The sequence below is a fragment of the Peromyscus californicus genome, unplaced genomic scaffold (genome assembly GCF_007827085.1).
Source record: "Peromyscus californicus insignis strain IS unplaced genomic scaffold, ASM782708v3 Scaffold_24__1_contigs__length_46423439, whole genome shotgun sequence".
Taxonomy (NCBI): domain Eukaryota; kingdom Metazoa; phylum Chordata; class Mammalia; order Rodentia; family Cricetidae; genus Peromyscus; species Peromyscus californicus.
In genome coordinates this window covers 11,376,553-11,390,173 of record NW_026294535.1, presented here as the reverse complement: position 1 = coordinate 11,390,173, position 13,621 = coordinate 11,376,553, and the positions used below count along the sequence as shown (strand labels likewise).

Genomic DNA, 13,621 nt, shown 5'->3' with positions numbered 1-13,621 from the left:
TGTCACTGGTATTGGCTGGTCACATCAGGCCATTGTACCCAGTGGCTCAGCATCCCTAGGATCCAGGACCTCACTCCTTCCCCATGAGTCTTCTAGACAGAAGCAAATCAGAGACATGCTTCATGTTACTATAGGTTCAATTCTTCAGTTTTCTTGAAGAATAAAGAAATAGTCAAAATATACATACAAACATATTAAAACTTAAGCATCTAATTACTTAATTTTTTTTTGACACGGGGTTTCTCTGTATAGCCCTGGCTGCCCTGGAACTCACTCTGTAGACCAGGCTGGCCTTGAACTCAGAGATCTACCTGTCTCTGTCTCCACAGGGATTAAGGGCCTGTGCTGCCATGCCTGGTCTAACTACTCAAATGTTTAAAAACTGACTTAAAATTTATCTACTTCAGTTATCATTAAAAGTATAAGTTACTGTATTTGTTGTATTTGTTTTTGTAACATTAAACTTGTGTTTAAAAATTGAATGCATATGAGTGTATATGTGAATGTGTGTATTTATGTATATAAAAACTGTCCCTTGAGGTTTCTATTCTACTATTCTATGGAGTTATGAAATACCTTTAGCATTTTTCATAATAGTAACCTAATATCAAAATCTACTGAGTCACTCAGGAGGCTGAGGCCAGAGAATCTTGACTTAGGGGCCTGCAGGGATTTGAGACCCAAGTCAGAACAACAGAAAAACAGAACAAATTTGATTATCCTCATTCCTGGTCTCTTTGTCCACAATATATTTAGTGTAAATAACCTCTATTAAAATGGAATTTGACATCAGTTAAAAAGATACTTTTATTAACTTATTACATAAATCATGTAAACTCATTATAGAAAAATTAGGGAAAAGTAATCATTCTGAAGTCTTGGTATAATTTCTGCTTATATATACAGTAATGTATGTGTACTTTTAAAAAGTAGGATCATACTTACATACAATTTTTAACCTATAGTTTTCTTTTTTATATATTTTAAATATTTTTCTCATGGTAATAATACATTATACTTCTTGATGGCTGCATATTATTCTACTAATATGTCATCTGGAGAAGATGAGGTTTGTCAAGAAACATTGAGATATCTTTATTCTAAAGTGCTTTCTATTTACTATTTTAGCCTCTTCCCAAAAGGCACAGTTTTATTAAAGAACCAATAGCAAATCGATTTGAGATTTACAGCTCACTGGCCTGGATTGCAATACGAGCTGCTGCACAGGTTAGTGTGTGGATGTTGACTTTCCCGATGTCTTCCCTGTGTCCTCCATTGTTGACTCTCCCAATGTCTTCCCTGTGTCCCCCATTGTTGACTCTCCCTATGTCTTCCCTGTGTCCCCCATTGTTGACTCTCCCAATGTCTTCCCTGTGTCCCCCACTGTTGACTCTCCCAATGTCTTCCCTGTGTCCTCCACTGTTGACTCTCCCAGTGTCTTCCCTGTGTCCTCCACTGTTGACTCTCCCGATGTCTTCCCTGTGTCCTCCATTGTTGACTCTCCCGATGTCTTCCCTGTGTCCTCCATTGTTGACTCTCCCGATGTCTTCCCTGTGTCCTCCACTGTTGACTCTCCCAGTGTCTTCCCTGTGTCCCTCACTGTTGACTCTCCCGATGTCTTCCCTGTGTCCTTCACTGTTGACTTTCCCCATTTCTTCCCTATGTCCTCGATCTAGCCATGGATCTGCTTGAGAGAAAGGAGGAGTTACACTTGGGGAGGGATTTCTATCTACCATGTCTGTTGGGAAACTTTACAAATAGTCTCTACACCTGTGTAGCATTCATAATCTCTAGTAACCAGACACAACTGTTTCCATTTTCCCTTAATGAAATGTTGGATATACATGTATACCTGTCCGACATTTTGGCAAATGCATATCATAGCTGGGTGATGTAACTTATTTAAAGTGACTTATGCATTAATTAAATTGTCAAAGCTAACCAATTAATTGGCTTGACTGTGTTGTATATTCCACATGTCAGGGATCACATGCTATTTTTTTCACATGGTGATTTTTTTCTTCCAATGTATATCAAATATTATTTTATGCATTCATGTCTTCATGTTTATTGTCTCAGTCTGTATTGTGCTGCTGCAACAGAACAGTACACACTGGGTAATTCATGTTAAACATGGATCTACTGACTCACAGTGCTTGAGACTGGTAGGTTCAAGATCAAGGGCTAGCAACTGGTCTTGGCCTGGCAGAAGGTGGAAGGGCAGGAGCAGAAATCAAATGGGAAGATAGCTTCTCCTGTAAGAAGGAACTTATTCTATGACTACTCTCTCAACCAATGCTTCAGGGCCTAATCATCTCTTTAAAAAGCTCTCCCTCCTCCTCGTGCCACAGTGGGGATCAGACTCCCAGCACATCAACTTAGAGAGGCACAGTCAAGTCATTGCCTGTATAACACGGAATATATGAATTCTAATGTGTCATTCCAGGTCAGTGAAGCCGTGCTGGCCATCAACCTCCTGATTGGAAAAAAGAATGCCAGAACCGACAAAGTGAATCATATGGCATTGCTGAATATCCCAGAGTTTGCCACTGTGGATCTTTTCTCTTCATATGCAGATTATCTACTTGGTATGTTTGAATGTCTACAGAACTTACCAGACTCTTCTCTGTGTAACATGCAACCAACTTTTGAAGACTTTATTGTTGCGATTTGTTGACCTTTTGCTTCGAGGAGATGATGGTTTGGGGAGTCTCCAGGATCCCAGGGCCAGTTGCCAAAATAGGATGTGCCAGTTCACTAGCTGAGTGTACATGTTACTCAGCTAGCTGTGCATGTCAGGACTCTGGGAATGATATGATCTTCTATTGTCTGTCTTAGCATATATGCATGTCAGATGGTAACTTTTTGTTTGAGGGAGTGTCTGTGATCCTCCAGCCTAAAACATTCACCGACTCACACTCTCCTAGGGCTCTTTAGTCTTATTAATATTTTACATTTGTGTTTCTGTTTGAGTGAATGTATTTAAGTGTGTCATCCATTCATTAAGTTACCATCGGCTTCCCGAGAGCAGGATCTGCACTATGTTATTTCATCTACAAAAGAGCACATGATCACTTGCACATGCCAGGCATTCAATCTATTAAATGAACTGATGAATGCCAGGTGAATAGAGTTTAAACTTTACTACTGTTTTTTATGACTTTTATGTACCTATGGTGGACTCAACATATGAATGCACTTAACATCCATTTTTGCATTTGTTCACCCACTGGTCAAAAATATTTTTTGAATATTTCTCATATACTGAGCACCAAAAACAGGTGCCAAGGGGTAAGGGGGTGCCAAATATTTCAGGAAGACTGATGCCTCTGTTTTCTTGTTGTTGTTTGTTGTTTTTTTGGTGTGAGTGAAGCACAGAGGCAAAAGAGATGAAGATCTTCCCTTTAATCCAACCAGGTGGTAGTGGCCCCCTCACAGCCTCAGGGACCAGCTTTCTCTGCTGAAGATCTCCCTTCAGTGATGCTCTCAAATCTCCCATCACTGTCTGTCCAAGCTCCTTATAGATGATTCAGTGACCAAGACTGTTTCCAGCATAACAATGTTTCATGGGAGGTCAAATGTTGATTAGATAGCTTTCTTATACGGAAACTTTATCGTTCTCATGCCTAGTAGAATTTTGCTATCTTGGGCTGTGGGTTATTACCCACACCTCTATCTGGGTTCTCTCTTCTCCTAGACCCTTACAGATGAGTTCACTAGAGACAATCCCTCTGGCCTTGCACAGAACAGTCTAATAATGTGGAACTGGCCACATTTCTCTTGCTTCCAGCATGGTTACCTGTAGATGTAACCGACGGTCTTATTAAATAAGAAACACAGAGCCGATTCAGAGAAGAAAGCCAAGAGGTCAGAGCTAAGAGCCTCACCCTTCCTGATTCAGGGATCCTCTTCAGCCAAGAGAGCTCTCCGAAAAGGACCTACTTCCTGTGTGTCTGTCTTTAAAGTCTTCCTGTTCTGCCTTCTCATTGGTTGTAAACCCAAACATGTGACTGCCTCGTCGCTGCCTGAATGTACCGCCCTCCAGGTCCTTAAAGGCGTGCGCCACCGCCGCCACGCACTTACTATGGCTCTGATAGCTCTGACCCCCAGACAACTTTATTTATTAACATACAATTAAAATCACATTTCAGTACAAGTAAAATACCACCACATTTCCCCTTTTCTATTTTAATAAAAAGAAAAAAAAGAAAAAGGTTATAACTAACAAAAGAAAAACTATATACAAAAGTACAATGACTATATACAATATATACAAGTAATAAATGTCTAAACAATGTCTAGTCCATTTGTATTTGACGAATTCAGAGAAAATAATTTCATTATCTATCCTATTTTGTTAAGTCCAAAATGTATCTAATTCACTTTCTATCCTAATTAATCTTCAACTATAACTAACTAACCTTCAACTATAACTACCTAATCTTCAACTCCCTCAGAGACCCAAGAAGGAAATAATATTAGCTAACAAAAATAAAAACAGAAAGTGCATGCAAGCAACTTCCAAAAAATTTGTGAGTTGACAGAAACAGCCAGCTGCCTGGACAGTCACCTGAGGTTTCTTCACAGTGTTGGGGCATCATCTTCATCCTATAGGCTTAGCGTATCTGACAGACTCATTTGTGAAGTAGGATGTACACAAGGTCATCAGTTCAACCTCACATTGGGTGAGAGCAGTCCATGTACCAGAAACACCTGAATTCCACTAGTGTCATGTCATGATTCAGGATTTTAAATTCTGGAAATTGTTGTTGGTTTTTTAATTCAGCTGTCCATTCTTCTTGGCTGTGTATATATGGCTTCATCTTAGCATCCCGTTCTTCTCCACATCCCTCTGTCAAATGCCAGTTTACTATTGCGAGGCGTGAGCTTAGTTACTCTTCAAGAATAACTGTTTCAGCTGCTGTTCCATTGCACATCAGAAGCCATCGGCCCACTGCCTATTCAGCTGCCTTCGAAGAAAAGGGCACTGCACCTTTTCTGAATTGCGAAGGCCACTTCAGGGATGGTGCCATATTGTCCTGGCCTCAGAAGATGCCTTTTGATAAAGCCATAACCACACTTGTTTTGGCAAGAATCAGTAGCCCTTTGTTTCATGTCCTGTCTGTCCATTTTGTCAGCAGTTGATTCAAGGATACTTTGTTGTCCAGTGGCTAACTTTTGCCACAATGAAAGTTAACTCCATACACAGTTTCTTCAATGCCCATATTTTCTCTGAAGTAGATTGGTACTGCCAGGAGCCGACATGTCTCATAATCATAACAAAAAAGAAAAAATTTCTAAGTTATTAAAACATTTTAAATGCCATATTCTGTAGATCTCTGAAGGGTTTGAAGATGACCTGTCTAAAATATATCTGCTCAATTTTTAAAACATATCTAATATGACTACAAGTTCTATTGTAATGTCTAGCTACTAACTTTCATTTCTTTATATCCTAATAGTTGGTAATAATAACATTCAAGGATCAGAAAATTGCATTGTTAAATGAACGGTATAAGTACAATTAGAGATATACATATAGCATTTTCTAACAATATCAATTTCAATATATATAATTTGTATACAATATAAAACAATCCAATCCAATGTAAAGTATTTAAAACTAGTAATTGTCTTTTTCTTCTTCTTTCTTTCTCTTTTTTTTTAAACAAGAAGCTTAAATCTAATCTCCTTTGCTTAGCCTTTTTCCTAACCCTTGACAACAACTTGTAACCAACTCCCCTAAACAATGAAAATTATTCCAGACCCAAAACCCATTAAAAAGACCAAAAAACCACCTGCCCCACACCACCTCTTTGGGAATGTGGGCGTCGTATTCTTAAAATTGCTTCCTGCTGGGTATGGGCGAAGTTATCTTTATCCTGAAAGAAAAATTTTAGGTTAATTGTCAAATTCTAGGAAAGGTAACTATGTCCTTCATTATCCAGTCTGTGTATAATGCCAAAGTTCAGGGTTTATCTCAAGTCTTTATTCAAGTAGTCTTTGAGACTGGATCATCTCAGCTAGTCATCTCAAAATTGCTCTGAGCACCTTGTAGTTCAAAGCTGATCTGTAGATGATGTTTGTTAGCTTAGTGACATTATTATTGTCCACGTGGAATTGTTGTTGTTGTGGGGCCCCAACTTCTTCTTGGAGACTTCAGTTGATGTTAGGCCTGGCCGTGATTTCCTGCAGAAAACTGATAAGAGACTCGAACACAAAGACATATATATGCAGCTAATTGAAGCCTTTTTTCTAGAATTAATTAATACTCTATATGACCATTCATATCTTAACAAAGGTTAAAATGTATATATATCTATATATATTAATCTTGTAAATTTTGATATAAAATTTATACTTTAAGAAAAGTTTTAAAGAATCAGAATAGAATCAAAGAGTTGAGATTAGTAATAGAATAGTCCCTTAGTTAATTTGGCTTTTCTCCTGTCCCATAGCAGAAGATGGTTCTTTTATTCTGGCATGATACAGGGGGTTTGCATTTTCCTTTTAACAACATGCTTCAGTTTAAAGAAGGAGAGAGCCATTCTCCAACTCTAAAGTCAGCTTTAAATTTTAATTGAACTGGGACTATTAGAAGACCAATAGTGTTAAATTTTTAGAGAAAAGCAGAAACAAACATTTAGGAAGACATAAAATTTTTTAGATAATATATACCCATATGCCGTTTCACTCTGTTTCCTGGGATAGATGATTTGTCCCTTTTCTTCAGTTGTCTCATTTGTCCAGTGTTCTTCAGATTCCTTAACCTTCATTCTCCTAAAAGACAAAAACAAAAACCTTTCCCCAAGACTAATTTTGGGGATGTTCCTTTTTGGCAAGTTATTATCTGATTAAATGAAAAGACATGTGTTACTGGTATAAGTTAGTTTAAATTGGATGTTCATGCTGGTTGAAGAACTATCACCTCCTCTAATTAAGAGGTTTCTCTTGTTCAAATCGAACCTTTATCAATTTTGATGGTACCCACAACTTATCTTCTCCTGTAGAAACAAAAGCAAAACCTCGTCCCCAACGTAACACATACCCTGGTTTCCATTCTGAGGTCAGCACATCCTTAAAGTATATAGGCTGATTTAATTCTGTAGTTTTTTCTATTATCCAATGTCTCTCTGCAGCTGTTGTTCCTTTCTCATTGGCATTAAGAAAATTCAAAGTTAATAGAGCATTATGTAGTCTGTTTCTGGGGGTTTTGGTTATCCCTTTCTGTTTATTTAGCATATCCTTTAGAGTTCTGTTTGATCTTTCTATAACTGCTTGACCTGTAGGATTATGTGGTATGCCTGTAATATGCTTTATATTGTAATAAGCAAAAAACTGTTTCATTTTAACAGAGACATATGATGGAGCATTATCAGTTTTGATTTGTGCAGGTATACCCATGATGGCCATAACTTCGAGCAAATGAGTGATTACAGAATCAGCTTTTTCAGAACTCAAAGCAGTTGCCCACTGAAATCCTGAATAAGTATTGATAGTGTGATGTACATATTTCAGTTTTCCAAATTCTGCAAAGTGAAACACGTCCATCTGCCAGATTTCATTCCTTTGAGTACCCTTTGGGTTACATCCTGTTGGTAATGGCGTTTGATTGTAGAAGGAACAAGTAGGACATTTCTTTACTATTTCTTTGGCTTGTTGCCAGGTTATGGAAAAATCCTTTTTTAAACCTTTACTATTGACATGATGTTTTTTATGAAATTCTGAGGCCTCCAGCACATTTCCTATCAATAATTTATCAATCTCATCATTGCCTTGTGCTAGAGGGCCTGGCAGACCAGTATGGGATCGAATGTGAGTTATATATAAAGGATGACTCCTTTTCCTGATTGTATCTTGTAATTGAATAAATAGTGAAGTTAATTCTGAAGCATCAGGGATAAATTCTGCAGTCTCAATATGTAATACTACTCTTTCAGCATACTGAGAGTCAGTAACTATGTTGAGAGGTTCTGAAAAATCCATTAATACCAACAGAATAGCATACAATTCTGATTTTTGAACTGAATTATAAGGACTTTGAACCACTTTACTTAAATTTTCTGATTTGTAACCTGCCTTTCCTTGTTTGTTGGCATCTGTATAAAATGTACGAACTCCAGATATGGGCTTTTCCCGTACAATTCGAGGCAAGATCCAATCAGCTCTCTTTATAAGATCAATTCTATCGCTTTTGGGATATTTGCTGTTAATTTCTCCCAAAAAATTACTGCAAGCTCTTTGCCAAGGTTCACTTTCTGTCCATAATTTTTCAATATCCTCCTTAGTTAAAGGTACGACAATTTCTGCTGGGTCTATTCCTGCTAATTGACGAAGTCTCAATTTTCCTTTCCAAATCAAGTCAGAGATTTTTTCCACATAAGTTTTTAATTTTTTATTTGGTTTATTTGGTAAAAATATCCATTCTAATATAATATCTTCCCTCTGCATTAATATTCCTGTTGGAGAATGCCTAGAAGGTAAAATAACCAAAATGCAATCCAGCTTTGGATCAATACGATCCACGTGCCCTTCATGTACTTTCTTTTCTACCAAGGCCAATTCTTTCTCAGCTTCAGGTGATAATTCTCTTGGACTATTTAAGTCCTTGTCACCTTCTAAGGTTTTGAACAAATTATGCAGTTCATCATTTTTTACCCCAACAATAGTTCTTAGATGAGAAATATCTCCAAATAATCTTTGAAAGTCATTAAGAGTCTGTAGTCGATCTCTCCTAATTTGCACCTTTTGGGGTCTAATTTTTTGTAGCTCTATTTTATATCCTAAATAATTAATAGAATTTCCTCTTTGTATCTTTTCAGGAGCAATTTGTAATCCCCAGCAAGGCAAAATTTTCTTTACTTCTTCAAACATTCTTTCTAAAGTATCTGCATTTGAGTCAGCTAGTAAAATATCATCCATATAATGATAAATTATAGATTTAGAAAATTTTTTACGTATCACTTCCAATGGCTTTTGTACAAAATATTGGCACAGAGTTGGGCTATTCAACATTCCTTGTGGGAGGACTCTCCATTGAAATCTTTTAACTGGTTGAGAATTATTGTAAGTAGGCACTGTGAAAGCCAATCTTTCTCTGTCTTTTTCTTGTAAGGGTATTGAAAAGAAACAGTCTTTTAAATCAATAACTATGAGAGGCCATCCTTTTGGTAACAGAGTAGGCAAAGGAATTCCAGATTGTAGAGAGCCCATTGGCTGAATTACTTTGTTAATTGCTCTAAGGTCTGTTACCATTCTCCATTTACCAGATTTCTTCTTAATAACAAATACAGGAGAATTCCAAGGGCTGGTTGATTCTTCAATATGCGGAGCATTTAACTGTTCTTCCCCCAGCTCTTCTAAAGCCTGGAGTTTCTCTGTTGTTAAAGGCCATTGCTGGACCCATACAGGCTTGTCTGTTAACCATTTTAAAGGTAGAGCTGTTGTTGTTTTTGGAAGATCATCAGTTGTTGTGCCCTGTTCTTGTATAATATGGATGGCTGGTGACCACTCAGAATAATGCCTTCTAATATTTCTCTCAGAAACATGTGCTAGTTTATGATTTGTTTCTGAGATTGGAGGGATGTTAATCTGAGTATTCCATTGTTGTAACAAGTCTCGACCCCACAGGTTCATAGCTATGTTAGCCACATATGGTTTTAATTTTGCTCTCTGTCCTTCTGGACCTATACATTCGAGCCATCTTGCACTCTGTTTCACCTGAGATAATTTCCCAATTCCTAACAGTTGAATGTTTACCTCCTGAAGAGGCCAAATTGGATCCCAAAATTCTGGTGCAATTATGGTAACGTCCGCACCTGTGTCTACCAGACCAGACAACAAAACACCATTTATTTTTATCGATAATTTTGGTCTTTGTTCATTAATAGAAGTTTGCCAAAAAATTTTCTTTATGTTTTCTCCTGAATTTTCTATTCTCTCTGTTTCATCATCCTGACCAGCATGACTTATTCCAATAGGCTTTTGATTATTTAATTGCTCTGAGTAGGGGTTTCCTCTACGACTGCAGGAAAGGTTTGAACTGGATTTGCTATTGGGGCCTGCATGAGGCCCCTCTGGGAGTTTCCCGAAGACTGAGGTAAAGGATTACCCTGTCTGTCTCTTGTTGATTTACATTCGTTGGTCCAGTGTTTTCCCTTACCACACCTTCTGCATACTCCAGAAGGAAGGGGCAGTCTGTTGCCATTGTTCCTTGAAGAAACATTGTTTCTAGGAATGACCTGTTTACAGTCCCTTTTCAAATGTCCTTGCTTTCCACATCCAAAACATCTAACATTCCTCAAACCTCTTGAAATTGCTTCTCCTACCCACGTATCATCATGCTCATGAGCTTCAACATTAACCGTGTCTTTAATCCAATCTTCCAAAGGTGCAGATCTTGCCTTTAATGGCCTGATTATTGTTTTGCATGCTGCATTCGCATTCTCAAAGGCCAAAGTTTCAATTATTATCTTACTAGCTTCTGAATCCAGGACCATTCTTTTTACTGCTGAAGCCAGTCTTTGTAAAAAATCTGTGAAAGATTCTTTTGGGCCTTGTACAGCCTTTGTAAATGACTCAGTTTTTTTTCCTGGTTCTTCAACTCTGTCCCATGCATTCAAGGCTGCTGTTCGACATAAAATTAGGGTTTGGACATCATATAAACATTGTGCTTGTGCTGAAGCATATTGACCTCCAATAAGCTGATCCTGGCAGACTTGTATTCCTTTATCCCTCCACTGTTTTTCTATGGTTTTAGCTTCATCCTTGAACCAAGTTAGCCACTGAAGCCTTTGACTGGGTTCAAGAACAGCTTGTGCCAGCTCCCGCCAATCCTGTGGTACAATCCTATTATATGTTGACCAAGAGTTTAACATTTGCTTTACATATGGGAAATGCATGCCATAAGATACTATTGCCTCCTTAAACCTTCGTAAATCTAACATTTCAATTGGAGCCCAAATATTTTGTGTAGTCATTTGATCAGGCAACTGCTGTACGGTTACTGGACAAACTAAGGGTGACTGTGTGAAAACAGACTTTCTTTCTGTAACCCTATGATCCAATCTTGAAGCAACTTCACTGTTAGTTTCTTCTGTCTGAGTTTTTACAGGTTTATCAAGTTTTTCTAAAGCTGTCATCCTGGCACTTAAATTGACTATCTTTTTAAATAGTAAAATGAGAATAAGCATAGTAATAAAATGCATAATTCGGTCAACATTAATCTTCTCATATAGCTGTTCCATTGTCAGACTGTCTAAAATTGCAAACAAAGCCCAATTTTCTTCCAATGAACACAGAAAACCCATTTTTTTTAAATGTGGAAAAAAATTTCTCTTTTAAATAGTTTCCTTTAAAATATTCGATATGTTAAGTGACTTACCAAGTCCTTGTAGAACAGTACCAATCCGAGGGAATTTCAAAACAGCCTCCTAGTGTCCAAGGTGTGAATCCAGAGAGAGAGAGAGAGAGAGAAAGAGAGAGAGAGAGAGAGAGAGAGAGAGAGAGAGAGAGAGAGAGAGAGAGAACGCAAGAACCGTAGCTACAAGTTCTGCCTAAGAACTTGAATCCAGCCACGTGTTCCCGCTTGAGCCTAGTCAAGCCTTGGCTCTGGCTACCTTAAGCTCCAACCACGTGTGTTGGCTTTACAGGCAGGGGCCCTGTTCGGCAGGGCAGGCCTGAGTTGTCTGTAGCACCGGCTTTAAGCAAGTAGCTCAAAGTTAGTCCGGCCTGAGGCCAAGCCGACCTGGGCCCGGGCTAGGGAGCCGGCCGCCCTGGCGGGAAACGGGACCTGCCGGCTGCCCTGGCGGGAGACCGGACCTGCCGCCAAGCCAAGTTAAGCGGTTTTTAATGGATTCGCCCCACGTTGGGCGCCAAATGTAGATGTAACCGACGGTCTTATTAAATAAGAAACACAGAGCCAATTCAGAGAAGAAAGCCAAGAGGTCAGAGCTAAGAGCCTCACCCTTCCTGATTCAGGGATCCTCTTCAGCCAAGAGAGCTCTCCGAAAAGGACCTACTTCCTGTGTGTCTGTCTTTAAAGTCTTCCTGTTCTGCCTTCTCATTGGTTGTAAACCCAAACATGTGACTGCCTCGTCACTGCCTGAATGTACCACCCTCCAGGTCCTTAAAGGCGTGCGCCACCGCCGCCACATACTTGCTATGGCTCTGATAGCTCTGACCCCCAGACAACTTTATTTATTAACATGCAATTAAAATCACATTTCAGTACAAGTAAAATACCACCACAGTTACCTCTTCTTCCATCAGATACTCATGAATTCTGGATGACAGGTCTACTTTTTTCTTCTCCTTTCCTTGTGGTCTTCACTTTTAGGGATAACATATAAGGATCATCTAAGATGGACTGAGCACCCCTCAGTGCCTTTCAACTGAGAACATCTTTATTTTTCTCCTGTACTCTGCCTCAGGCAGCAGATGGGGCTCAGACATGCTCCATGAGCATCTGCTATGTGCTCTAGCCTGCAGGGCTCATGGCTACCCAAAGCATGTTCCATTCACAGGGCATGCAGATGCCCAAAAGAGGTTTCCTAGTGAGATCTGAGCTTCCTTTACCCAGAAGGGCTGCATTAGAAGATTGCTTGACCATGCACATGGTTACTAGGTGATTGAAAGTGTCTACACTTGACTGAGCTAGGGGGAGGTCTTTGCTCCACCCCTTGGCATTCCTATAAATAGCCCTTTAGAAGCGACAGAAGGAGCCAGTGGATAATGATCCAGGCCCTCCCGAGGCTATCCTGTGTTTCTATGTTTCTCTCTCCTCTATCCTTCTACCTCTGTATTTCTACCTCAATATCTTATCCCTCTCTCCTCAAGAGTTCCCTGTCATAAAAATGTGGGAGCTGGTCTCCCACAGGGGCAAGAGCCAGAGGTCAGATCACACAGGCTTACTGATGGCCTCTCTTACCATCCCACCCTGCTGCTCATAGCAGTGTTCAGTGTGAGTAGGGTAGGGACATGTGCTCTGCCTGTAGAAGGGGTGAGATGTCTGTGAATGTCATTGGATAATAATCTACACTATCTCACCAAGTGCAGAACCATGTACACCTGCACAGAAAGACAGGAAGAGTTGTTGTCAGGACCAACTAATGATGTCAGCCATGGATACACAATATATCCATGTAGAGGATGGTATTCTCTAAACCAACGGAAATCAGTCAGTCTAGTTGAGTCATTTTTGTCTTAGCTTCATTGTTTGTTGTTGTTGTTGTTGTTCTATGTGGACAGCCTTCCTAGCACACATTCTAGTTTCCTTAGTTTCTGTTTTAGACCATTAACACTTCTTTATTATTTTAACTATGAAATTGCTCGGTTGGAAAGTATAATCTGTTTTCATTTTACCTTGCATAAAGAATATTAATCTTGCCCTGCAGTCTTTTCCTGGCAGGCTGATAATTAATGCATGTTGGTGACTTCACTCATTTCTGTATTTGGGTTGGAAGGAAGTTCTGAATTCCCACCTGATTTCCACAAATACACAGATGGCCATGAAGTTCATATTAAAATGACTTGCTAAAGGGAAAAATCTCTCAACAACAACAAATAAAACTTGTTTGATTTCCTCCTCATTAGCATAAATTAGCATCCAGAAGAAAACCTC

General features: G+C 39.0%; 1 protein-coding gene across 9 annotated transcripts in view; it reads left to right on the top strand.

The window, feature by feature from the left end:
• The window catches only part of Cfap54 (cilia and flagella associated protein 54), a 323,915-nt gene that overhangs the window by 219,323 nt on the left and 90,971 nt on the right, over window positions 1–13,621 (top strand). For 8 of the 9 annotated variants that reach the window (XR_008221626.1, XR_008221627.1, XM_052753120.1 and 5 more), the window contains 2 exons: window positions 1,129–1,227; window positions 2,447–2,588. Coding sequence is in view for 6 of the 9 variants with exons in the window: in XM_052753120.1 (XP_052609080.1) it covers window positions 1,129–1,227; window positions 2,447–2,588 (241 nt within the window). In the remaining 3 variants the exon portion in view is untranslated. Of the gene's footprint in view, window positions 1–1,128; window positions 1,228–2,446; window positions 2,589–13,621 lie in introns of those variants that run through there. The other variant, XR_008221628.1, reaches the window with a different exon arrangement.